Raw genomic sequence first — 23281 nt, 5'->3', positions numbered from 1 at the left:
CAGAATTGCAGACGAACGAATCGATCGACTTGGGATACCCGCGCCCTCGCGCTTACTAACGAGGCCAGCACGGCTAACGCGTCAAACGAACGGAAAAATCCATACGACCTATAAACCGAATTTCTTGACGCATCTAGCGACATTGAAACCGTACCATGGATACTGCGGGGATGTTACCAGGGATATTGTCAGCATTTCTTCGCCGAAAACGGCGATATTCCTAAGTGTTTCATAAAACGGACCCTTTTTACAATCAATTACAGTCTACTATCGCGTTGATCAATCATGGAGAACTCGTCAAGGTCGTATTCGCTCGTGATGTACACGTTAGTTCATGAGAGTTTGCATCTTCTCGACGATGCCGGAAACAAGCACCAGCAAGCCTGCCGCTGCCTTCTGTACCCTACCCTCCCTGCTGCCCCCAGTATTCGTGGTCGTGGCTTCTCCCCGCGTCTCCCTTTGCAAGATCTCGCTCGCCCATTCGCCTGCCGCCATCAGTGTCACGCTTTGTTCTGTTGCGATAGCGCGTCCACCATCCAGCTCCTGAGCGCCGTCGATACTGACCAGTGCAAGCTCCAGAGCTGTTGCAACTACGTCTGATTCGAAGTCTTTGGCATCGGAAGGTCCTTTAGAGGGCGTGAAGTTTGGTGCCACCGAGAGCTTCGAGCCGACGCTGATGGCCAGCTCCAGTGATTCGGGACAAATGACCGAGAGGTAGAGAACAGAATGACGCGCCGCGTGCACCATAATGGTCAACGTCGATAGGAATTGCGACACCGAAAGCGGACTTAGGATCATGCCTGTCCCGCCGACGGTGTATTTGCCTCGCGTTTGCTGCTCTCTCGTGACCTCCTCCTGGAGGTATGTCCAGAATCGATTCATCATGGGTAGAAGGAAGTACTCTGCAGCGACGTCCTTGAACGCGACTTTAGGTTGCTGCGCAGTCACCATTGTCGAACTCGGCGCAACAGGTTTGACCGCGTTAGCCATGTCTGTGATCTTGCTTCTCGCATTTGCGCCGGCCACACGCAATTGTCGATGTCTGACCACTTCGGGATGCTTATCCGCCGTTGAGTCTCGGCCGCGTCGAAGCGCTTCATTGGTGACGGAATCAGTCGCGTCCGAGATGGCTTTGTGCGCCTGTGAAAATGCTGGATCTGAAGCCGAAGCATATTTGGCGTGGAGAGCTGGTGGTAGGAATTTCGAGGGGAAATCGACCTTGGCTCGCTGCGGTTCGACCGCGAGTGGAAGCCCAGCGCATTCTCGAGCGCCCATAGAGAGACCCGTCAGGATTGCCGAACGTTGAACTAGAGAGTATTGTGCCTCGAAATAGAGCCGGATGAGGAGGCTGTGGAGAGTAATTCCAGTTGCTATGTAGCTAGACAAACTGCTGTTGAGAACTCGGGACTCACGGTGCAACGATCCGGGGCGAACAAGCCGTTAAAGCTATGACGATCCCCTGTCGCCTCTTCTCAAAGTCTTCCAGGTCGTATGGATCCGACAGAGCTAAAGCTTGATGAACAAGCTCTTCAGCATTTTCGTCTGTAAACAAGCAAGAAAGACAATTACATGAGATTTTCGAGCCAGGTCTTGACTTTTTCCAATTGTGCTTACCCAGTTCGGTCCCATAGTCCCTTTTGCGTCTGATGAGCTCCTCTCCCCAACGGAGTGCCACCTCAAGTTTCTCCGGCTCGGTCCTCGCTCTCAGCAGCTCCAACAGCTGCATTAGATAGACGGGCCGCTGAACCTTTTCTCGTGTTGATGTATTGAGCATAGGATCGTTGGCGACTTCTTCGAGGTAAGAGGGTGTAGGCGAGGGCGAGCGTGAAGACGATGGGGATGCGTCCGAGTAACCGACGAGCGAATCGTCATCCGAGTCGACGATAGCTGCAGTTTTGGCGGGTCTCGACCGGGCCGATCGACCTCGAGCAGGCGCGAAGGGAGCCTCGTCATCCGAATCCGCCTGCACATCGGCTGTTGTGCCATTTTTGATGTCTCGGTCCTCGGAAGACTCTTTCTCATCGGCTTCTTCCCATCCTAGCATCCCGTCACTAAGATCCACATCCGCCTGCCCATCCCGCAGACCCAAGAAAGCCCTCAACCACCTACACTCTTCTCTCCCACCTCCCGTACCTTCCCAGACGTCTTTTCCGAAATCGAGCCGCTTCACTTTGGGTGGGGGTCTCGCCGAAGCCGCTTTCGCGCCCTTGCCATCCACCTCCAAGTCGTCCAGCATCCCTTCCAACTCTGTGATCACCTTGCCGTCTTCCGTTTTCCCTTTCCGTCTGTCAGATGCACCTTCCTTGCGGTCAAGGTCATGATCATCGTTATCGTCGTCATCCGAAGGGATGCTCCTCCGACTGATCACCTCCCCCACCAACATACCCAGCCGCCTGATCGCTGGATCCGAATGTCCCAAGTAAGATTGCATCGAGACCAAGAATGGCGAGTGATACGTGATCCGGGTGATCAGTGGGTCGTAAGGTGGCAGGGCCGATACGAGCAGTATGATCAACAAGGTCAGGACTGTCGTAGACCAGAAGGACGAAATTATCAGTGAACACGTTATAGACTCGAATCATAAATGGGCGCGTATGGACTCACAAGCTCCCCTTCCCATCAACCCATATTTGACTTCCGAGGGATCACCCCAGACCCGCATGATATCTTCCAAGACCATCCCTACTACCCCCTTTCCACCACTCGCTGCGTATGCTACGATCACTCTGGCCCTGATTGCCATCCTCTCCCATTCATGGTCCAGCTTCGGGGTCGAAGCATGTATTCCAGCAGGTTTCATAAAGACCAGAGGGAGGACATCGGATCTCAATGTTCCTTCTTCTCGTCTGTCTGGATGACCGGCGAAGAGGCGTAGAAGGTCGGACATTCGTTTGATATGCCCGTCTGATCCAGGACGGGATTGAGAGTCGAGTTTGGGTTCCGGTCCGGAGGATGCAGGCAGAACAACCCGTGCGGTAAGCAGCGAGAAGAAAGACCCCACGATCGCCCTCCTAGGCTTTGTAGCTAGTTCGTTCCGGATAGCTTTCCATACGTTAGGGTACTTGTTCGCTTGAGATGCGAACTGTGGTGATGTAGACGATTGTTCGAGATGCGTGATGACCTGTGGCATGCAGGATGAGAAGAACGAGCGAGAATATGCGAGCGTGGAGGTCGAAGACCCGGTAGTAAGGAGAGGAAAGAGACCAAGCGTCGTTAAACGAGTCAGGAGCGGAATGAGCGGTTCGACGTCCGGTTCGACTGAAATGACAATGTTCACATGTTGATGTCAGTCCCACTCGTAACCCTTTGGTGAACGCGATCGAAGATATGAGGGCTTACCTCCCAGGGAGCTCATTTTCCATAGGACGTGCTCGATACCGCGACATACTCCATTCCAAAACCCACGCTCGTCCCAACCCCGACCGTCGTCCTGTTTGCCTGTCATCCCATCCACCCTTAGCCTGCCTAAAACGTTCCCAACCTTTCCGGACAAGCCCAAGAACGTTTGAGTGTAGGTCTGGAAGATGAGATCTACGTTGCTGCTATTTCTATCACTGCTTCCGTTTTGTTGCAGGTAGAGGAAAGTATAGATCCGATCGAACGGGTAGAGACCGAGGAGGTCTTGCAGCAGATCAAGGAGGTAGGTTGTTTCCTCCGCCTTTAGCTTGGGCGTAAATGAGGAAGAGATTGTCTGGAATGAAGATAGAGCAATGGTAACAGCTATGTCTTCTGCGAAGCGGAAATCCTTGCTACTGCGAACGCCTGTGTCGGTGTTCCCTTTGACCGTCGACGGCACGAACAATGTCCTGATCATCCCCATCTCCTCCCCATTCATCTCGAGCACGGGTTTCCATACGGGCAGGACCTTGTCGACTAATTCTTTCTGGATCAGGTAGATGAGCTTGCCGATCTTGTCCAGATCCGCCTTTTGAGCCGAGGCAAGGTCGTGTAGGATGGATGAAAGGGTCGAGTGGAGGTCAGAGATGGAGCTTATAGGGCGGGTGAGCGTGTCGAGAGAACGTCGCAAGGATTGCGAGATCGTTACGTCGGAAGCCATGATTTCGTCTGACCTCTAGATCTACTAAGCTGCATTGATATCTGACTAGGTCATGTCAGTTGTGATGAGACATGAGAGGTGTGCATGTCTCATGGATATACTGTAGTTGCTCGATATCGACACCGGAAGTATAATTCGCGGACATGGTAGCATATCTGACCCTTTCGGAAGTAAATCAGGGGAAGATGTCCGTTTATTGACCTGATACTCTTCGTTGACGGGTGTACGTTTGTGTCCCAATCCTGTGATTCCCATAGGCTCAATCGTGATCTCCATCGCCACATTAGCAGTCGATCGTGCAGACCCACAAGGTCTCCGAGTCTCGTCAGACATTGTTCTCTCCGTCTCTAGAGATATATACCCTCAAGCCGGCCTCGCTCCAGGATGCTTCTCAAATCTCTCGCACGACCCGTACTCGGCTCGATCCCGCGTCGATCGCTAGCGGCTACCAGCTCGATCCCGGCCCTCGCTCGTCGATCCTTGGCCACCCAGGCTCCTAGCAGTCCCGTTCGAAGTCATTCGGTAGAGGAGTGAGTGGCGAATACTCTATACTGTATTGAGAGCACAGATGGCGGTCAGGTGGCGATCGGAAGATGCCTCCGGGTCGAGATGTTCGGACATCGCGCCAAATCGAGATCGACCAGCCTGCCTGCTCTCTCTTTCTCTCTCTCTCAAGAATCGCGAGACGGATTTGGGGCATTGTGACTGAAAACTACAATTCTTCTTGTCTACTCGAACAGGCTCCATGAGCTCTCTGCTGAGGAGATCTTGAGGGAGACGGGATCCCGTAAAGATGCCTCGATGCGACACTTTACCGGTACGTCACCTACGCCTCCTTCCCCTCCTTATACGTTCTACTAATACTCACTCCTCGACTCGCACCGTTGCTCCACCTCACACAGTCAACTTTGGACCTCAGCACCCCGCAGCGCACGGAGTGCTTCGTCTGATCCTCGAGATCAACGGTGAAGAGATTCTCCGAGCCGACCCTCACATCGGGTTGTTGCACCGAGGCACGGAGAAGTTGATCGAGTACAAGAACTACACGCAAGCTTTGCCCTACTTCGATCGGTTGGACTACGTTAGTATGAGTGAGTGTCGCGCAGCAGTTTTGAGGCTATTCTTTCAGGAAAAGAGAAGTAGGAAAGCTAACTTGAGTATGGCTGGTCCTTACGTGTCCGCTTGTAGTGACCAACGAGCTGTGTTACTCCTTGGCCGTCGAGAAGCTGTTGAACATTGAGGTTCCCGAGCGTGCCAAGTGGATCCGAACTCTTTTCGGAGAGATCACCCGAATCCTCAATCATCTCATGGCCGTCCTCACCCACGCCATGGACGTCGGTGCCCTCACTCCCTTCTTGTGGGGTTTCGAAGAACGTGAAAAGTTGATGGAATTCTACGAGCGAGTATCGGGAGCTCGATTGCACGCCGCTTACATCCGACCGGGTGGTGTGGCGTACGATCTTCCTCACGGCATGTTGGACGACATCTTCAAGTGGGCCACCCAGTTCTCGAGCAGGGTAGACGAGATCGAAGAGGTCGTCACGGGTAACCGTATCTGGAAGGGAAGGACCGTCGGAATCGGCAAGGTCACCGCCAAGGAGGCCATGGACTACAGTTTCTCGGGTGTCATGCTTCGTGGAAGTGGAATCCCTTGGGATATCCGAAAGGTTGCCCCTTACGATGCGTACGATAAGGTCGAGTTTGACATCCCCGTCGGTGTCAACGGAGACTGCTGTAAGTTGGCCACCGTCTTCTCATCACATGTCAACAGAAAAGGTTAACTGACGAACCCCGTTATGCCCCTCGATCTCAGACGACCGATACCTCTGTCGAGTTCAGGAATTCCGTGAATCCCTCCGAATCATCTCGCAATGTCTGAACAAGATGCCCCTCGGTGCCGTCAAGGTGGACGACCAGAAGATCGTACCTCCTCCCCGAGCCGCCATGAAGGAATCCATGGAAGCCTTGATCCACCACTTCAAGTTGTTCTCTGAGGGCTACTCGGTACCCCCCGGTGAGACGTACTCGGCCATCGAGGCCCCCAAGGGAGAGATGGCTGTCTACCTGGTATCGTGAGTCGAAGTCGCGCTCCGATGACCCAACATCGAGAATGATTAGCTGACCCAAAGTTCGATCTTGTTTCGCGAACCAGTGACGGATCTCAACGACCCTACCGATGCAAGATTCGAGCTCCCGGATTCGCCCATTTGGCCGGTTCCGACTTTATGATGCGTCATCAGTCAGTCACGTTTGCACTGCGTACTTGCTGGGCACCAGAGAGCTGACCCTTTCTTTTGCGACTGACTTCTGCACAGCTTCTTGCCGGACGCCGTCGCCATCATCGGTACCATGGACTTGGTGTTCGGTGAAGTCGACCGATAATCGATTGAGTTACGCAAAGAAAAGGAAGAGGAAGACGATACGGCTTTGCGAGCGGTGTGTTTTGTGTTTTGTAATCAAGATGGTCGGCGGAGAATCGTTCCTACCGACCACCTGCCAATTCGTGAGAATCGGTCTGCGATCTAATAGGCTTGCGAGGTCGACCGTCGTCTATTGGAAGACGGTGCGCACGTTAGGCTCTGTATCATAGCTATACATCTTGGTACATCTGATCCATGTGTATATATCAGTGCAGTGAAAGGGATGTCGCGGGAACTTTCGCGACATGCTAGCATCTCCGCCGGGCAAGGCTAACGTATCGACGTCATCATGTATGCCTGCCTGTCTCCCCACTTTGCATTTGATCTCTTTCGCCGTCCGTTGGACACACCCTGTACTACGGACTTCCCCTGCCAAACAAAGCCTTCTCCAGCGATTGCGGGGAAAAAGGGAATGCGAGAACAGAAGAAACAAGTTGAGTTAAAAAGAAAAAACGTTTGGCTTTGAAAAAATAATTTGGGCCAACCCGACACCCAACCGAAACCGGCGTGGGGTGCGAAGGAGGCAGCGGGGGGCGATGATTCTTTCATGATCTGGCCGAAACCGGCGGAACCATCCAGAATCATCGTGGTTGAAACCATACATCATACCCGATGGCCAGCCGAAACCGGCTGAGCATCGAGCAATAAGATGTATGGCTCCTGGAATCGAACGCGCGACGCCTCACAGAATGTGAATCTCTTGTTAAGGAGTATCTGTGTGAATAGGCTAGCGGCACGAGCGGTATTTGCTACCCGCGTAACGCTTTTATATAGGCGATACACCTTACAAGCTTGATCTATGGCTTACGTTGATCTGTCAGTTCGGTTCTTATCGATGACCATACAATCCATCGCGCTCACCGAGAATGTCAGAGGAACCTCCGAATCACTGCCCGAGCTATTCTCTTCGGTCAATGCGATCTCATCTTTCCACTACTGTTTGATATCACGTTGGGACGTTGCTGTTATGACACTAGCCGTTTGGTATTGTTGAACAGGGAGACCATCCAAGTGCTTCATATAGTTTGGAGACCGCAACACACCGTAAAGGATTGAGCCGCAACAACCCCCTTGCTCCAAGCCGCTATCTGCGGGAACTTGAACGACACTCTGAGGCTGAGTCTGATCTCCCGACTTGGGGTCTATAACAACGCTTGTGATCTCGGAACATAGCTGCTATTCTGTCATGACTGGCTTCATCGATCGCCCAAGCCTCGTAGCAGTTTTCATGCCATGGTGTTTGAAACGAGCTTGAGATATTATTCATGGTGCGCTTGCGCTTGGTTTGTTGGCAGTGATCATTCACATTTCAGCGTCTAGGCCGTTGTTTTCGGATTATGTTAGAGAGTTTGTCAGACTATCTTGTCTTTTCCAGACTGATCAACTCAGATCAGATCTCCTCCACCCCACAGTCCAGAAGCTGTGATTTTGTTTCGGGTTGAAACGGAGACCTAGGAGAATTCAGGAAATATCCTATTCGCTTATGCATTCCCGACGAGGCAGATCTTACGAAACGTCTTCCTGCTGTATCGCAGTGGCTGGGCTGCGATCGGGTTCCACTCTCGATAAATATGACGTCGCTGGACAAACAAGCGTCATACCGACGCAATATCGGAGTTTCTAGTAGGTTCGCTCTGTAATATAGCATGAGCGCAAAGTTGATTCGATTCACTTCAACGCGCTGTCACTCGATCGATGAACGCCGGGAACGCAGGCAACGGGACAATCTATAGGCAACATTGCAGAGGTAACGCATCTCTTCCCATCGATATAGCTGCCTGTTTTTGACCTCTAAGCAAAGCAGAGATCGACGATGAATATGCTGGTGTGTAAGATGACCATTTCAGGTACTCTGTGCAAGTCATGAAGGAAGTCATGCCCGGACTTTTGATGCAAAGCAGTCCGTGATGTTATTGACGTATACCAAGTCTACGCCGCGATTCGCTTGACCTCCTACTGTAAGTGGTTCTTTGAGAAGGGTATAAAATGGCGATAGCTGAATGGCTGCCGCTGATGTTGATACTGTGGGATTGCCCGGATAGAGGATGCTTGAAATCAGAGATTCAATCGCCCGATGCAGTTCGCTTCACTCGGGCTTGTGACCATCAATCGAACGTGATGGATTGCTTTTGACCACACCGGCATCCTCAAAAGTCATTTCTGATATCCAAAACTTTACGGCTACGGAAAGCATCAATGGGCCTTTCAATAAGCGTGAAAACCGTCATACAATCATATACTGCAACACTGAATATAGTAAACGGAACTCCGGACCTCACGATTTAGCAGAATCAACGACTTCGGAAAGTACGACCACTATTTCACATAGTAAAGTAGACTTAGCGGTCAGAAATGTCATGTCAAAGCCAGTTATGCGAAAACTCACGTCGCTGTCTTCCTTTCATCCTGAATGACCTCCGGCTTGGCTCTGTTGAGGATCTGCTGGAAGCTGGCTACCCTTGCTCTCATTCGGGAATGCATATAGCTTTGGGGAAACGATGATGCGTTAAATTCAGTACGACATTCGAACGGATTTCGGGTAGATCAGACTCACGTCTTGCTAGCTTTAATGTGATAATGAAGGTAGTCCCGGAAAAGCTCGAGCTTGAACGTAGTATCAGAAGCAATTTCAGGGGTCGCGAAATGCCGAGGGAATAGGACTGAGACGAGCGAAAAATTGGAATCAATTGGAATCAGCCATATGGCCGCACGTAGATTGCGTCGTCACATACCAAAAGTAATCCAGCCGACGTCCTCTGACCGCTTTACTCCGGCGATTCCAGGTGCATTTCGAACCTCGAGGGGAGGATCGCGGGTCGTGTACATGACCTGAGGGGCAGTGCCGATCGCCGAAGAACGTCGACGAGCATCCACGAATTCCTAAAGACCGTCGCCAAACAGGTCGCAATCAGTGACTGGAGGAAAACATCCACTTGATCCTCTCGCACTGACCTGCAAGAACACCTTTCCAAATACCCTGTCCGTCTCGTCCGTAAACAATGTGGAGATGACGATGGTCACCCTATCATTGGCTGCTTGCACGTAAATCGCCTCCTCCTCTCGATAGTGAATGATCATCAATTCTCCACGTTCTTCCGGTGCTTGATCAGCCATACCGGGCTGGAAAGTCGACTTGTGCTTCGAAGCGAGCTGGCTGTGCTCGTTATAGGCTCGATGGAAGGGTGCTGAGAGGATGATGGGCTTGAGCATAGAGAAGTGGTCGATCAGGGCGTCGCGGTCGTCTGTCATGACAATGGCAATACATCAGCTGAGTTGACAGTATCAACGAACTAGTCGCTACACGGGCTCACCTCCTTCCTCCGGGATCTTTTCCAGGTCGAGAACCAGAGTTACATCGTAATCCTGCTCCTTCAGGTTCGGGTCGTTCGATACCCATTCGCCGAACTCCCGCTCAAGGATCTCTGGAGCACCGTACTTCTTCAGGTCGGACCAGCAGTGGATTCCCATCGACAGGACGAGAACCGTCTTGCTGGTTGGGGTGGACAGGTGGAATCTGACATTGTCATAGTCGACGAACTGGACGTCGATCTTTGAAGGCCTACGAGGAGCAGTTTGACAGGATAAGCGACCTAGTCACTCAGTAGCCACACTGGTCGCAAGCTCACTTGACGAAACGTTCTGTCAAGACGTTCTTGATGATGGTGTTGTGACTCTGTTTGCATAGTTCAAGAAGTCACGCGTCAAACTCCCAGAACTTGCTCGATCTGACCGCGATGCATCTCTACTCACCTCTAGCAGGATCATACTGAACGTTCGTCGAGACTGCGTAAGCCGGGTTGAATCTCTGCACCTTCTCAAGATGCTAAGGCTGTGAACGATCGCTCTCGAAGTCGAGCTCGATGTGACGTCGACCATGCGTGTGCCTCGTCATAAGCCCCGAGATTATCAATGAAAGACGAGTCGATGACGTGTCAAAAGAAAAAGGAATCTCGAGACGCGACGAGTCTAAAAATCATCCCAACTAAATTGCCTGTGCAATTTAGTTGGTTCCGGAGTTAGTTCCGACCACTACCATTTCGACGATTATTACCTTGAAAGAACTTGCTAAATCACAATGATAACGAACCGCAATCTCCAGCTGCAAGATAGAGGTCCATAGAATGTCTTTGTCAACGCTGAATTCCGCAATCAGCACCTTCCGGACCGCTCGCATCGTCGCGATCCGTGCCCTGCATCAAACCGCCTTTCGATCGGCACCGGACCTCAACTCTGCACCCACCGCTTCATCGTCCGCTACTTCTGGTTCGGCCGGTGGACTGAGTGCTGGAGAGAAACTTGGTGAGATCCTGTTGGAGTCGTTGAGGAAATCGGAGGAGTCGCAGGCCAAGTCTGCTTCGAACAACGCGGGATCTGGAGGTGAGCTGAGGATCGGTGACGAGACGTCTGCTTCCTGTTGTGCTGATTCTCTCGATCGGTGCCTGTCGTATAGCTTTGTATGGCAACGTGGTTCGACAAGCCGAGTACCGGCCATTCTCTACGAATCAGGTCAGAGACAAACGTTTTAGCCTCGTTATCGCTCGCTCGCTCGCTGATCCCGTCGTCGCTCTCGCTGCAGACTTACAGCCCGACCCGACTCGTTTCCGACTCTCTTTTCCGCACTCCTCCTAGACCTCCTAGACCCGCCTATCTTGGACCTTCCGCTCCCAAATCTCGCCAATCTGATCCGTTCCACATCCTCTCCGTCAATCCGGTCAACGAAGCTATCAACGCCGACCTCGTCGGGAGCTACCTGACGCAAATGGGCAAGATCAAATCGCGAGCAGAGACGGGACTCACTTGGAAGAATCAGAGGCGGGTCGGAAAGATGGTCAGACGTGCTAGGGCGATGGGTCTCGTCAGCCGGTGGAGTGACCAGGTCCAGAAGGTTGCGGAGAAGGCTCCCGAGAAATGATTAGAATCGTTTCATGTTGTCTATACAATAATTGACTGCTCGATGGCTCGATTGCTTGACCGCTTGAATGACTGAGTGTTTCTCTGCTTGACCGTTAAAGCGTTTGAAGGGTGATGGTTTGCGATTGTTCTCCCTGGCGGAGGCGTGTCCGAAATGATCACGAGTCCTCGGACCAGTATCGCCTGATCGCATCGGACGCATATTGGCTGACCAGAGCGCCATGAGCGCCATGACAACTACTGGGGGCAAGGAAAGGTGCGTCCTTGAGGGGGTCGTCATCTGGCATGTCCTGCGGAACATCTCCCAATTCGTGCTAGAGAGTAGCTGATCAACAACGAGTGATTATGCTTTGAGCATAGTGGGACCCACCAGTTCAGCGCACACAGCAGCATGGATCGACGTCAGATCGGGAGGGAGCTCGATTGTATCCCGATTGGCTGAGGCTCCCCTCGGCCAACCGGACTCGGGAAGCCTATGAACGATCACGCTGATCAAGACGAGGGAGTAGGGAACCTGGCGGGGAAAGTAGGCATAAACAAATCAGATATGATCTCCTAAGCTCTGCGTCCGATTCCTACCTTCTCCAGGAGAGAACGCATGTCCCAAATCGACGAGAAACGCCAGCCATCTGCCATCCCCACTGTCACCCTTCGAGGGGTGTCGCCCAACCAGTTCTTGACCCCCTTGACCTTGATGAGATCCTCCGGGGCAAGGGCGACGAGCGAGTCCATTCCAATGTGCCAAAAGACTTCTGGCAAGGCCCTGAAGACCTTCCTTGGACAAGCCAGGTCCCCGGCTACCTGTTACAGAGTGTCTCGTAAGCACGACTGCCACTTCGCGATCTTCATTCTGACACACCTTCGACTTCAAGTCATGCGCGTTCAGACGTTTGGCTGCTGGCTGACGAGCTGCTGGCTGATGAGCTGCTGGCTGACGAGCTGCTGGCTGATGAGCTGCTGGCTGATGAGCTGCTGGCTGATGAGCTGCTGGCTGATGAGCTGCTGGCTGACGAGCTGCTGGCTGATGAACGGGCGCGGGGCCGGCCGGAGGGGCTTGTTGACCAGGGACTTGAGTAATAGCTTGTCGAACGGGTGCAGTAGGGGCGGGAGGTGCTTCTTGTTGCATAGTTGGAGAATCGATCTCCATCAGATCGACAGTCTAATTGGCAACGGTGGGCAATCGAGAACGGTGGGCAATCGAGAACGGTGGGCAATCGAGAACGGTGGGCAATCGAGAACGGTGCGCAATCGAGAACGGCGGGCAATCGAGAACGGTAGGCAGAGAGGTACTTACGGACATGATGCCACCCCTCCCTTGCGGTGCTAATTATATGTATATATATGTATAGTGCGAGTAATCCTGCCAGAAACCCCGTTGTTATTTTGTTCGATCTTTTTTCGCTTCTCGCTGCTCATTTTACTAGCTTACTAGACAAGTCCCCATCAGCTGATCGCCCTGTTGCGGATCGCCACCCGCCATCACAAAAGGCGAAAAGATTGATCGCATCAAAACAAAAGCAGAATACCGCCGATCTGCACCCTGCGATCCGCCGATCGCAATCCAGACCCCTCAGAACCTCAGAAACTTGGGAGACCCGGACATATCGGATTCCATCGCTTTGTGCGACATCAAAATTCTCGATGGCAACACCGGAAATAAGGTTTGACGAAACGAGGCGACGGCTCTGTCGTTTCGTCATCGTCGGTCGCCTTTGCTTCCGACATGTAAAACAAGGGTCGCAACGTGATAGTCATAATCGGAATACAATTTGAGAGGACAGACCCATCCCGCACCGCGATTCCGATCGCTAAAACTGGAGTGTGCAGATAGTGGTCAAGATCGGGACGCGAATAAGAAGAGATGATCCGCTGCGTGGGGCTTACCCGGATCTGATATGTCGAGTTCGCTTTCGTCATGTACCGTACCCATTTCACGGACTGGTAGTTGCTCTTCTCGAAAACCTTCAGGAACCGTACAAGTAGACCCGATGCGGTGAACATGACGACTATCGGATCGGGTTTGAACACGCACGTGCGTCAACTACAAGAGGAGTCGAAATCCCTGCCGGTGCATGGTGACGGACTCACCGGAAAAATCCAATTGGATGGGCGGTCTCGACCAGGCTTGCTTGACAGTGGTGGTCGCCAAGTCGGCCTCGGCTTGGAAAGTGGCTTCCTGGGCACCTTGCATTCGGGGGATTCTACGCAAGGCATGTGAGCAGTCCCGAGCGAACGCACTTATACAGCTGGCATATCGACCCGGACTCACTTCCACACAATCATGTTATCCGCTGGGACGTATTTCGCCTTGCCCATGCTGACTTTGCAGTTGACGCCGCTTGTATTTAGGGGTGTGGGTATCTGGAGAATGACTCCGTTGGCATTTAGCTTAGGGTCAAATGTTGCCCGAAGCTGAATGGTGTATTCGACTCGAGATTTGGTGGGTTCAACGACATGAGATTGCAGCTTGAAGGGCAGGTTGATGTTGGTGGTGGATCGGTACCTACACATGGAATCCGAACGTCAGTAAGGCCTGAGATCGGCAAGAAGCTTGACTAGGCTCACTTCATCAACTCGAACTCGCCATCAGGCGGGATGAAGCTGATCGACCGATCGCTGTCGAATTTGCCCAGCCGCACACATTGATGGAATTGGCAATCGTCTAACTCGACGGCGTTGTCGGACCGTGCTCGGTCGGGTCTGTTCACAAACAGATCGAATCTCAGCAACCTGTACTGATCGACAGCGCTAATTTATGCCAGCCTACTTACTTCTTCTCGAGGACGAGCTTGTCATTCAGCCCAAACTTGCATTCCGGTGTTCCGCTTAGATACGCCCTCATCATGATCTGGCCATCCACATCCGCCCGAAGGATAGCACCTGTCTCAGTACCGAAAAACCAGATTGTATCCGTCAGCATCATGATGTGAGCGGATTCCAAGAAGCAGAATAACAGACTCGCCTTCCTTGCTCATCAAGAGGTTGACGGACTCGATGACGTCGACGAAAGCCTCGTTCTTCCTGTACTTGACGTCGTTTCTTCTCCATGACGTTGCGCCCGTAGCTTGAATCGTGATCTTGGAAGAATCCTCCCGCTACATCGATCAAATGGCTTGTAGTCAGCTCGAACAAAAGAGCAAAACTCGATGATCTTAGATGTGTGAACTTACGACGGCCATCTCTGATCGGATACCTTCAGTCGTGATGTGCATCTTCAATGCGTCGATCTCTGAGTTCTGAGGGTAGCCAAAGTCCAAGATCTCTGAAACGGGATATATCGTTCGAAACGGCAAATGAAGTCAGCATGATGCAAGGAGACGATTGGGGAAAAACTCATGCACAGCTCACCATCGAGGAGTTCGTAGATGAGCACAAAGTTGTTCTTGACAGCCTCCTCATCCAGCTTATTGAAGTACGACTTGGAGATGCTCAAGAATCTATACAGGAGCTCGAAGACGAGAGCGGCGTTTGCATTGCATCTAACGAGATATTGTTGACATTCGGACAATCAGCGCTGTCAGGATCTCTTTCGTTTGGGGATACTGACTTGGTGACTGCCAGTACGAAAACATTGTTGACCCTGACGTGGAAGAAAGAGGTAGATCCGAGAGTGATGATGGGTGAACGTACATCCGCGTTCGAGATGACCTGTATTCGGAAGACGTCCGCGATTGAACGTCTGCGATAGGGCGGTATCAGAGATAAGCGTGACTTCGTTTTATGAGAGGCTCATTCATATGGAATAGTCACTTTAAATCGGTTCGGAACAGCCGAGAGATCAAGACCTAGCAGAGACAGGCAAGACAAGGCAATGATGATATAAGCCAAGACAACCGGTTCGTTTCAGGATGAATTTTCACTGACCTCTCCCTTCTGATTAAAGATGAAGAACGCCTTAAATTGTCACAGATCTCCCGGTGAGTGCCCCCATACAAGCCAAAACGAGCAGAGGCTGCTCACGGATATCATTCTGCTGGACGTTCGCCGTTCGCTTGCTTGATGAGTATCTATGCCTTTCGATGTGTGGCACTGGTGTTTCGTTGATGCCTTTCCTTTGCGCGGTCAGACGACTGTTTCGGAACCGCTGACGTTGCGTTGCACCTGGGACTGCTGGGTGATTGGTATGTGCTTGTAGGCGGATAGACGGTGTACGGTGTAGATTGTAGCTTTGTAGCCCATGGCCCATGGCCCATAGGTACGGTATACTCTGTGCGTGACGTCGAGCTTCCGGGGACCGGAACCATCTCAGACAGTCTCCGGTGTTTCTTTTGCATAAACCGATTCGAGTTTATGCGTTTTTTGAAATGATTACGTTCGCAAAGATGCCCGAGCCATAAAGTCAACAGCAACAAGCACCCTGCAGCCTGTCCGATCCATCATCTTCCTTTCAAGCATATCATGTATGGCATAGGTTGTTATCATACAATCACGAATCCAAGGTACTACTGATAAGAAAATAGTCGCTGAGAACGTTGCCGGCGCCCCCCACGATGCCTATACGGGCGGAAGATTCTACCATTGCCCATATCTCGACTCCACCGCCGACACCCCATGCACTGGCTTTGTCGATCATCGTCCTCAACCTGTATCCGACTCCATGCGAGAAGCGGAGACTATCTCAAGATGATTGCGATAGATGGGTTGGAAAGCACAGTGAATATATACAGCGGGCGTTGGAAATGTTGGCCAGGGAGATCTTTCATGTGAGTCCAGTAGAACGCATCACTTGACAAGGGACTGTGATTGTCTGATGGCGTTCCTTGTGCAGCTGTCAGAACCTTCGACATATCTTGAACTCCAAGAGCAGGTCCTGGAGCTGGCCAACTGGGCTCCCAACAAGGAGGACGAACATGTGCAGAAGCCGGCCCAGGAACTCGATCGTATGGTGAGCTGTGCTGCTCCGTGTCCAATCCGTCTCCTCCGCGATCGCTAATCCGCCGTTGTGCATCAGCCGGAAATATTTGACAATATCCAGAACAGCTTCGAGGTCATAGATAGTGTGTATGACTGGGAGGCTCGACTTCGACAGGCAGCTCACTGCTCGTGGCTTTTCACAGAGATTCTTGTCACTTGCTATGAAACGCTTGAAGATGTACGTGGGCGCAGACATAGATATCCGTTGCGGAAGTTCAGCTGATAGCCAAGTCAATGTTCATAATGCAGGGCCCTGGAACTGGCGAAACTAGGATCGTGAGTACAGCATCAAAAGTCGGTCTGCACCAAATGTTCATTGTTGCCCATTTCGCAGACCTACCATTCTCCTCTAGGTGTTTTCCTCCGCAAAGTGCATCTGGCCTACAGGGTCCTCAACTTCCCGCAATCCCTCATCGTTCGACAAGATGTTCTGAGTTGGTGTGCAGGCGATCCAGAACCCAGCTCTGGACGTGTCTCGGCCAAGAAGCCAGCCGAGAAGGCCGACGAGTCAAGCGAACCGCGTTCGACGGACGGCACTCGGGATCTGGCGTCCCATACACATGACCATCCGGAAGACATTTATGAAGATCTGGAGGATGAGAAACGCTGGGATGGACATGGCGGAATAGGATTCGGCTATAGCATGAAGAAAGGCAAACGACGCGTCGTAGCGAACAGTGAGTCAGAGGTCGGTCGGGCTTGACCGCGGAACGTATACCGACTAACTAATGTGTTTGTTGACAGAGGTGACGGAGATGGATGATCTATTAGACGCTAGGTTGAGTGTGTTACAGGAGTGAGTAAAAAAGGAGACGCATATCGAGATACCGATTTAACCAACGGTCATCCTCAATATAGGTATCAAAACGCTTGCAAGAGAGGGAACTATTCGTTGGCGTTGTCGTCATTGGAGAAATTTTACAGCCACCGATTTCCTCCAAATGACAAGTGGGTGGCCTTTGATTTCGTTTCGAGCAGCGTCGTCAATCCTGAACGGCCTCGCCTTGCGTGACAGAATGAGACATCATCATGCCTTACTGCAGCTTGCCTCGTTCCATTACGCGACCGGAGGCCTGGAACTAGCCAAGGATGTGAGACTTGGGTCTGACACACCATACCGGTTCGTGAGGCTGATCGGTCCTCGTCCACAGACGATAGATGAAGCTACAAGAGGCGCACGAACCGCAGGAGATGCTCAGTGCCTTAAACACTGTCTTAGGTGAGCTACTGATGCGCCCCACGCCCCGAACGCTTATATTGACCGATCGGTCTGCATCAACAGTCTCGCCAAACGATTGAGGGCCGAATCAGAACCGGCAATGACCACGGTCATGGCGCCTGGACAACCTGCGCATACCTCGGACGTGGGGGAAAACGCCCGGGACGAAACGCCGCTGGATGAGCTGTGGGCCGTAAAGCAACGACTTGATCTTGTATGTCCTCGTTGAGCGGCTCTAACCCACGAAGACTGAGCTTTTGTGTTATCACATCGCTGTCAGGGTGAAGCTCTTCCTTCAGCATACGCTCGGACCTTTCGTGCGGTTGCGAGGCAGCAAGCGATCGTCCGGGCGAAAATGGGTGTCAAGCCAGCCGTCAACTCAGGTCTTGTGGAGCCTGAATCGGAGCAGGAGATCCAAGACAGACAGATCCCAGAAGGTAGCTTGATGGACAATAGTTTGCTGCACGTCGTACAAAGCGGCTTATGGGAAACAATGGGTGAGAAATGGACTTGGTCGCTGAAAGCCATGAATTCTGAGCACGTACTTCAACAGGGTCGTCATCGCTAGCCGAACTGCATGAAGATCTGGCCTTGCGATCTCCCACAAATCGAACGGACGTCTACCTTGCAGTATCGATGGCTCGATCTCGAAGGGTAAGTGACCGTTTCCGAACCTTCGCCCTCTTCGATTCCGATCCTGATCTCAGCAAACGATACTTGAGCAGTACACACGGGCATCTCGCTCGCATCAAGCCCTGGCCGTGTTACTTGATCCGTGTCTGACCGCTGACATGGGCATGAACGATTACCACAAGTGGTCTGAGGCCATCTGGGACGTATTTGAGCAGGACGCACTTCGGAGGTCAGTTTGTTCATTCGTACAAACGTTATTAGGCAGCTGAAAAATCAGCTCTCCAAAGGCACGACGACGATATATTGGACTTTGTCAAAACCTGCCGTCTGCCCAAGAACAGCTATCGTCAAGTCGGAGTAGGAGGCCCTCTTAGGATGACACATGATCCAGGACATAGAATTTCCCACGATTTTTTCGGACGCGATGACCTCAACTCGCCCCGCCGGGGAGTTGACGTTCTGACCGCACTGCTCGCGAGGGCGGAAGCTGCAGAAGTGGGTGGGATTTGTCGTCTTCGCCTCTCGCCGATTTTCCTTACAACTTGTATCCGCATAGGTACAAGGTCCTGCACCTCTGGTCGCAATGCCTCATTTGCTTCAAGCGAGTCACTTGTCGCTTTCGCTCAAGCATTGGGTCCTGTACCGCAGCGCTACCGTTCGCTTGGCAGACGTAATCAGCCGTCTCGAAGGCAACACCAACCCGTTTCATGAAGCGGACGGGAAGGTACAAAGCCTGTTAGCATTCGCGGTCCGACAGCTCGAAGCGGTATGGCCAGAGGTAAATACGGCGAAGGAGGATTGAGTTAGTTGTTCCCGAAAGTGTTTACTAAGGAGTCTCACCGCTTGCCCTAGATCATTGTGTCTGATGATGTCGAGGAGCTATGGACCAGTAGCAACATCATGCTGCGCTTCGAGCGTGAACAAGGTCGACTCGAGAATTCTGAGCGGTATTTCAGGTTGGCGTTGCGAGCAGCGTATCGGCTTCGGTCCCGAAGTCGTGTGTTAGACACTTTGATGGTCATGGCGCTGTTCGAGGACGACTTCGGTCACGATGTGCAGAGAGATAGATATGCGGAGCTCTGGGATCATCTCGACACAGGCGAACGCATGGAAACACTCGAGAGCCATTTCGACTGGATCGATCAGCCGTCCTCAATCAATCTCGGGATGGCTTCGGAAATCGCGCAATCCGGATCGAACATCGCTTGGACAGTAGAGTCGGTACAAGAGATTCGCGATATCGTCCTCGCGGTCGGCGTTCAGATTTCGAGCGCTGGTTGACTTGAGATAACGCTGGCGGCATGACGATAATGGTTGAGCGCTCGGTAATATTATATACATGCCACTTCCAGGCCGTTGTGACGGCGGTAAAATAAAAGCGACATCAGAGATGATGGGGCATAGTGCTCGCTGTCTGACAGACTTTGTACGAGGCAAATGGCATATAACGTTTAACAATGGAAGGGCTTGGTAGATGACGGCAATTTGATTTTAAAGATCCTAGGGTACGTCCAGTCGGGTGGACGTGAGCCTCGTTCGGCATAAGCAATCGAATCTCAACAAGACATACCGAGATCTGTCGATATTACTGTCTCTTAGTCTGTTCTCTTGTTCAGTTGCTTCACCAGTAGTGGCTTGAAGTCGACGAGTCTGACCCCTCCTCCCTTCCCGCGTGAGCCATGACGTAGACGATTCGCCAGCGGCCAGCGGCCAGCGGCGGCATGCATGCAATTATTGACCTCTGCTGACTTTCGTCAAGAACTGTACTCGATCGTTCTGGCTTATCGACGAGACCTCGCTGGCTTCCCACATCTACTTCCAAGAAACGAAATAGACACACAAAATGTTCCGATCCAGAACCGCCCCTCTTGCCAAGCAATTTGCCGGCGTGAGTCCTATACCTCTCCGCTCGGCCGATCTCGAAAGCTCTGCTCATACCAAACTCTTACCTTTCGGATCGGTGGACATCAGGCTCAGCGTCAGGTGCTTTCGAAGCGAGGATATGCCTCTCCCGCTGCCGGCGGCGGTGGTAGTAAGCCTCGTTGCGTTCTCCGTGATGTTATGCTCGCATCGCTGACGAAATCTTCACTTGCTCGCAGACATGCCTCTTGTCCTCGGTTTGGCTGGTCTCGTGAGTGGTGGCGCCCAATTCGATCACCTATCGCTCCGAACGAGCTCACATTCGCTTGTTACTGTTTGTCTCAGGCCGGTCTCGGAGGTTACGTATACCTGCAGAGGAACCCTTGTGAGCCGATCTTCTCTCTCGATCAAGAGCCTACCGCAATGTCGCTGACGCAACCCACATTTCTCGCCTACCTAGCAACCCAGGCCGCTATCTCTGCCAACAAGAATGAGGCTCTCGGACGAGCTGAAGACGCCGCCGACTCGCTGAAGGGCAAGGCCCAAGCCGGTGCTGCCGCCCTCTCCGCCAATGCCAACGAGGCCATCGGCCGTTCCAAGGACAAGGCTCAGGAGGTCAAGGACGACGTCAAGGGACCTTTCGACGAGGAGAGGAAAGCTATGGGTAACCCTGGAGCCGCTCCCGTGGAGGCTCTGATCAAGAACAGCTGGGTCGACTTTAAGCTCGAGAAGGTTGAGCCTTACAACCACAACACTAAAATGTAAGTCGGAGCCTGAAGCCCGCCGTTATGACGTCTGTGCATCGGCCTGAACACGTCGCATGCTTGTGTCACAGCTACACCTTCTCTTTCCCCGACTCCGAGTCTATCGCCGGAGGAAAGGCTGCCTCGGCTCTCCTGACCAAGGCTTCGGACCCCCAGGCTTTGCTCGACGACAAGGGCAAGCCTGTCATCAGGCCGTACACCCCCATCTCGCATTCCGATGAGAAGGGCAACTTGCGATTGTTGGTCAAGGAGTACCCCGTGAGTCGATCGTGTCAAGTCAAGGTCAACAGCTAGTCGCGATTTGGCGCTTACACGATACCTTGTCGCTGTTTGCAGACCGGAAAGATGTCCAAGCACATTGCTAACCTCAAACCCGGCGAGACCTTGGCCTTCAAGGGACCTATCCAGAAGTACGAGTACAAGCCCAACGAGTTTGCCCACGGTGTCACCATCGGAGGAGGTCAGCCGCAGTCGTGGCGGGATGTGACAGGGTGTACCGATAAAGACTGACCCTGCTTTGTTCTCGGCTCTCTTAGGAAGCGGTATCACCCCCATGTACCAGATGATCTCCCACAGTTTGAGCTTGCCTGAGGACAAGACCAAGTGGACCTTGATCTTCGCCAACGTGACCGAGAAGGATATCCGTACGTTCCGGCGCCCTTCGCTTGATGACACTCGTATCTGACTGTCCAAACCTACTGTGCCTTTCTTCAGTTCTGCGAGAAGAGTGGGACCGACTCGCCAAGCAGCACCCCGACAGGTTCAAGGCTGTGTACACCCTCGACAACCCTCCGTTCATGCTCTGGAAGGGTAAGTCGGTAAAGGGAATCGCCTCGAGCTTGCTAGCCCACTAACATGAAATTTCGTTCGACTCTTGCAGGCGAGAAGGGTTTCGTGACCAAGGAGATGATCTCAAAATACCTGCCCAGTGACCACAACGAAAAGGCTAACACCAAGTTCTTCGTCTGCGGACCGTAAGTTTGATAAAGCCACTGGATCGCTATTTCCTCCGTTGACTTTGCTGATTGTCCCGTTCTTCAGTCCCGGTCAATACGCTGCCGTCTGTGGACCCAAGGACGGTATGAAGCAGGGAGAGATCAAGGGAGCTCTCGGCGAGTTGGGATACACCAACGACAACGTTTTCAAATTCTAGACTATAGAGCGTCTTTGAACCGTGCGGGGTATGAATGAGAGAATGAACGCAACACACGACTTGTCGAAATCAGGAGCATGCGATGATAATCCATCTATAACAATTGACCTCAAGGTCGTCCTGTTCAATCTATACAACTCGATACAAGGGCTTGCCCTTTTGATCACTTGGGCTCCCAACTAACTCCACAACCGCAGTTTCCGCCCTCCTTGGCTTGGGGGTTATCCTGTAGCCGGAAAGAACTTCCGATGAGCTCTGTTGCGAAATGCAGTGTCGAACCTGTTGATGAAAAAGACCACAAAGCGTTCAGCTGATTTCTCGCATGGCCGACAATACCAGCTCTGCTTACCTTTCAGAAGGTCCAGAGAGATGATATCCACGACGATCGGTACACATGGCTGTACATCAGGCTTGAAGATGCTGTTAAAAACGATGGAGTCGGTATTAGTGCGACTCCATGACCACATTGCCCGTCATGGAGATGACTCACTAATCGCCTACGACAGCGCCGTCATCGTCCAAGTCCATTTTGTACTGATACCCGTGACAGCCCCCACTTTCCACTACCAGCCGGAGAGCGAGCTTTGTGTTGTCGGGTTCTCTCGATGCTATCTTCGCCAGTTGCTGTGTCAATATCGACACAACGAGTACGATCAGTGCCAGGTACTAAGAGAGTCATTATTCAAACCAGACTCACCTTGACAGCATCGTCCGTCACGGTTATATTGGCTTGATCCTCTGGCACCAACTCGGCATCCTCAAACTCCTCACTAGTCTTCAAAGATTCTGCTGTAGGCGGTATCACTTTGATCGAGGTCGACGAGCCCGGGCCTTTTGAAGCGGTGGCATAGGATCTGCCGAGATGACTAAGAATCGGTCGCAAGCTTCTGCTTGTTCGGTTCTGGTTTGGCAGATTCGCTACCCGGAATCCGAGACCCGCTGCTGATGGCGAAGCTGACGACGTCGAGTACTTTGATGCTAATGACGTCCGGCGCGAAGTAGCGGTTCTTCGAGTATAGTTGCGACATGTCGGACAGGCCGAGGCGAATACTCGCGTGATGATAGGCCGGGCGTTCATTCTCGTGGTGTATGAGGTCCTTAACAACGACGAAGGTTCCGCTCGTTGTAGCTGTGCCAGATATATAACGGTTTAAGAGAACGTAGTCTATGTGATGTCCTGTGCGAGATGTTGCACCATATGAACGAGTATCATGAGCGATTAGCAAGGTTCTGGACGTCATGGATGGTCGATTCCCGGGATTCTCCGCTGAGAGGATGACCGATCGCATCGCTTACCTTTCACGTGATGGTAGTTCTTGAATCACGTGACGTGATCGGGTCACAAGGGAT

At 52.2% G+C, this 23281-nt stretch overlaps 9 protein-coding genes across 9 annotated transcripts; 4 read left to right on the top strand and 5 right to left on the bottom strand.

Annotated features, from left to right (window-relative positions):
* Positions 1-15: 15 nt before the first annotated feature.
* Positions 16-4107, bottom strand: HD553DRAFT_302362 (uncharacterized protein). The gene is made up of 5 exons (XM_046178735.1): positions 3340-4107; positions 2605-3258; positions 1615-2526; positions 1413-1542; positions 16-1348 (listed from the first exon to the last, which is right to left on the bottom strand). The coding sequence occupies exons 1-5, from the start codon at positions 4055-4057 to the stop codon at positions 328-330; spliced, it is 3435 nt and encodes a 1144-aa protein (XP_046040040.1). The 5' UTR covers positions 4058-4107; the 3' UTR covers positions 16-327.
* Positions 4108-4441: 334 nt separating this feature from the next.
* On the top strand, positions 4442-6439 carry HD553DRAFT_266459 (putative NADH-ubiquinone oxidoreductase; the record flags this gene model as incomplete). Its single annotated transcript, XM_046177485.1, has 7 exons — positions 4442-4587; positions 4798-4874; positions 4960-5148; positions 5246-5791; positions 5871-6129; positions 6210-6296; positions 6373-6439. 7 exons carry the CDS (start codon positions 4442-4444, stop codon positions 6437-6439), a joined length of 1371 nt encoding a protein of 456 aa, XP_046040039.1.
* Positions 6440-8547: 2108 nt separating this feature from the next.
* HD553DRAFT_332953 (Arp2/3 complex, 34 kd subunit p34-Arc-domain-containing protein) lies at positions 8548-10309 on the bottom strand. Its single transcript, XM_046182084.1, has 8 exons — positions 10228-10309; positions 10104-10150; positions 9789-10036; positions 9430-9719; positions 9210-9357; positions 9032-9137; positions 8864-8962; positions 8548-8793 (listed from the first exon to the last, which is right to left on the bottom strand). Exons 1-8 carry the CDS (start codon positions 10240-10242, stop codon positions 8769-8771), a joined length of 978 nt encoding a protein of 325 aa, XP_046040038.1. The 5' UTR covers positions 10243-10309; the 3' UTR covers positions 8548-8768.
* A 209-nt stretch (positions 10310-10518) lies between these two features.
* Positions 10519-11432, top strand: HD553DRAFT_302331 (uncharacterized protein). The gene is made up of 3 exons (XM_046178734.1): positions 10519-10854; positions 10928-10983; positions 11054-11432. The coding sequence occupies exons 1-3, from the start codon at positions 10599-10601 to the stop codon at positions 11387-11389; spliced, it is 648 nt and encodes a 215-aa protein (XP_046040037.1). The 5' UTR covers positions 10519-10598; the 3' UTR covers positions 11390-11432.
* Positions 11433-11461: 29 nt separating this feature from the next.
* Positions 11462-12597, bottom strand: HD553DRAFT_4243 (uncharacterized protein). The gene is made up of 4 exons (XM_046184218.1): positions 12248-12597; positions 11968-12189; positions 11759-11902; positions 11462-11702 (listed from the first exon to the last, which is right to left on the bottom strand). Exons 1-4 carry the CDS (start codon positions 12533-12535, stop codon positions 11547-11549), a joined length of 810 nt encoding a protein of 269 aa, XP_046040036.1. The 5' UTR covers positions 12536-12597; the 3' UTR covers positions 11462-11546.
* A 162-nt stretch (positions 12598-12759) lies between these two features.
* Positions 12760-15593, bottom strand: HD553DRAFT_302326 (intracellular protein transport-related protein). Its single transcript, XM_046178733.1, has 13 exons — positions 15349-15593; positions 15253-15282; positions 15139-15173; positions 14936-15067; positions 14737-14867; positions 14559-14650; positions 14351-14483; positions 14160-14268; positions 13954-14088; positions 13658-13891; positions 13477-13589; positions 13273-13394; positions 12760-13202 (listed from the first exon to the last, which is right to left on the bottom strand). Exons 1-13 carry the CDS (start codon positions 15355-15357, stop codon positions 13197-13199), a joined length of 1281 nt encoding a protein of 426 aa, XP_046040035.1. The 5' UTR covers positions 15358-15593; the 3' UTR covers positions 12760-13196.
* Positions 15594-15768: 175 nt separating this feature from the next.
* Positions 15769-19704, top strand: HD553DRAFT_302323 (uncharacterized protein). Its single transcript, XM_046178732.1, has 17 exons — positions 15769-16091; positions 16157-16273; positions 16340-16385; positions 16446-16480; positions 16552-16578; positions 16637-16979; positions 17047-17098; positions 17161-17250; positions 17318-17393; positions 17454-17521; positions 17585-17735; positions 17802-18018; positions 18075-18175; positions 18247-18383; positions 18442-18649; positions 18711-18932; positions 19007-19704. The coding sequence occupies exons 1-17, from the start codon at positions 15879-15881 to the stop codon at positions 19433-19435; spliced, it is 2532 nt and encodes an 843-aa protein (XP_046040034.1). The 5' UTR covers positions 15769-15878; the 3' UTR covers positions 19436-19704.
* On the top strand, positions 19698-22018 carry HD553DRAFT_302320 (putative cytochrome-b5 reductase). The gene is made up of 12 exons (XM_046178731.1): positions 19698-19826; positions 19914-20042; positions 20126-20186; positions 20254-20285; positions 20360-20399; positions 20475-20775; positions 20850-21036; positions 21115-21238; positions 21315-21422; positions 21493-21588; positions 21659-21752; positions 21820-22018. The coding sequence occupies exons 2-12, from the start codon at positions 19998-20000 to the stop codon at positions 21929-21931; spliced, it is 1200 nt and encodes a 399-aa protein (XP_046040033.1). The 5' UTR covers positions 19698-19826; positions 19914-19997; the 3' UTR covers positions 21932-22018.
* On the bottom strand, positions 22019-23110 carry HD553DRAFT_302318 (uncharacterized protein). Its single transcript, XM_046178730.1, has 4 exons — positions 22629-23110; positions 22422-22555; positions 22281-22351; positions 22019-22210 (listed from the first exon to the last, which is right to left on the bottom strand). Exons 1-4 carry the CDS (start codon positions 23007-23009, stop codon positions 22095-22097), a joined length of 702 nt encoding a protein of 233 aa, XP_046040032.1. The 5' UTR covers positions 23010-23110; the 3' UTR covers positions 22019-22094.
* Positions 23111-23281: the final 171 nt, after the last annotated feature.

The sequence above is a fragment of the Filobasidium floriforme genome (assembly GCF_021052385.1).
Source record: "Filobasidium floriforme strain CBS 6241 chromosome Unknown HD553scaffold_1, whole genome shotgun sequence".
Taxonomy (NCBI): domain Eukaryota; kingdom Fungi; phylum Basidiomycota; class Tremellomycetes; order Filobasidiales; family Filobasidiaceae; genus Filobasidium; species Filobasidium floriforme.
Note: the sequence above shows the minus strand (reverse complement) of the source record. Positions and strands in the feature narration are given on the sequence as shown.

Excerpts from the sequence above, each read along its gene's own strand:
- HD553DRAFT_302323 (XM_046178732.1), top strand. The coding sequence starts at position 15,879 with ATGCCTATACGGGCGGAAGATTCTACCATTGCCCATATCTCGACTCCA. Across the intron at positions 16,386-16,445 it reads CAGCTTCGAGGTCATAGATA|AGATTCTTGTCACTTGCTAT; the intron begins GTGTGTATGACT and ends GGCTTTTCACAG. Across the intron at positions 17,394-17,453 it reads GCCTGGAACTAGCCAAGGAT|ACGATAGATGAAGCTACAAG; the intron begins GTGAGACTTGGG and ends CCTCGTCCACAG.
- HD553DRAFT_302318 (XM_046178730.1), bottom strand. The coding sequence starts at position 23,009 with ATGAACGCCCGGCCTATCATCACGCGAGTATTCGCCTCGGCCTGTCCG. Across the intron at positions 22,556-22,628 it reads TGACGGACGATGCTGTCAAG|CAACTGGCGAAGATAGCATC; the intron begins GTGAGTCTGGTT and ends ATATTGACACAG. Across the intron at positions 22,352-22,421 it reads GGCGCTGTCGTAGGCGATTA|CATCTTCAAGCCTGATGTAC; the intron begins GTGAGTCATCTC and ends CGTTTTTAACAG.
- HD553DRAFT_332953 (XM_046182084.1), bottom strand. Across the intron at positions 9,358-9,429 it reads TTGGAAAGGTGTTCTTGCAG|GAATTCGTGGATGCTCGTCG; the intron begins GTCAGTGCGAGA and ends GACGGTCTTTAG. Across the intron at positions 9,138-9,209 it reads CGTCGGCTGGATTACTTTTG|TCCTATTCCCTCGGCATTTC; the intron begins GTATGTGACGAC and ends CGCTCGTCTCAG.
- HD553DRAFT_302331 (XM_046178734.1), top strand. The coding sequence starts at position 10,599 with ATGTCTTTGTCAACGCTGAATTCCGCAATCAGCACCTTCCGGACCGCT. Across the intron at positions 10,855-10,927 it reads GAACAACGCGGGATCTGGAG|CTTTGTATGGCAACGTGGTT; the intron begins GTGAGCTGAGGA and ends CCTGTCGTATAG. Across the intron at positions 10,984-11,053 it reads GGCCATTCTCTACGAATCAG|ACTTACAGCCCGACCCGACT; the intron begins GTCAGAGACAAA and ends CTCTCGCTGCAG.
- HD553DRAFT_4243 (XM_046184218.1), bottom strand. The coding sequence starts at position 12,535 with ATGGAGATCGATTCTCCAACTATGCAACAAGAAGCACCTCCCGCCCCT. Across the intron at positions 11,903-11,967 it reads TGCGTTCTCTCCTGGAGAAG|GTTCCCTACTCCCTCGTCTT; the intron begins GTAGGAATCGGA and ends TTTCCCCGCCAG. Across the intron at positions 11,703-11,758 it reads CTGCTGTGTGCGCTGAACTG|CACGAATTGGGAGATGTTCC; the intron begins GTGGGTCCCACT and ends GCTACTCTCTAG.
- HD553DRAFT_302326 (XM_046178733.1), bottom strand. Across the intron at positions 14,269-14,350 it reads CCTCTTGATGAGCAAGGAAG|GTGCTATCCTTCGGGCGGAT; the intron begins GCGAGTCTGTTA and ends GTACTGAGACAG. Across the intron at positions 14,089-14,159 it reads AAGCTCGTCCTCGAGAAGAA|ACCCGACCGAGCACGGTCCG; the intron begins GTAAGTAGGCTG and ends GTTTGTGAACAG.
- HD553DRAFT_302362 (XM_046178735.1), bottom strand. The coding sequence starts at position 4,057 with ATGGCTTCCGACGTAACGATCTCGCAATCCTTGCGACGTTCTCTCGAC. Across the intron at positions 3,259-3,339 it reads GAAAATGAGCTCCCTGGGAG|TCGAACCGGACGTCGAACCG; the intron begins GTAAGCCCTCAT and ends TTGTCATTTCAG. Across the intron at positions 2,527-2,604 it reads GTTGATGGGAAGGGGAGCTT|TCCTGACCTTGTTGATCATA; the intron begins GTGAGTCCATAC and ends GGTCTACGACAG.
- HD553DRAFT_302320 (XM_046178731.1), top strand. The coding sequence starts at position 19,998 with ATGTTCCGATCCAGAACCGCCCCTCTTGCCAAGCAATTTGCCGGC. Across the intron at positions 20,286-20,359 it reads TCCTCGGTTTGGCTGGTCTC|GCCGGTCTCGGAGGTTACGT; the intron begins GTGAGTGGTGGC and ends TGTTTGTCTCAG. Across the intron at positions 21,423-21,492 it reads CGTGACCGAGAAGGATATCC|TTCTGCGAGAAGAGTGGGAC; the intron begins GTACGTTCCGGC and ends GCCTTTCTTCAG.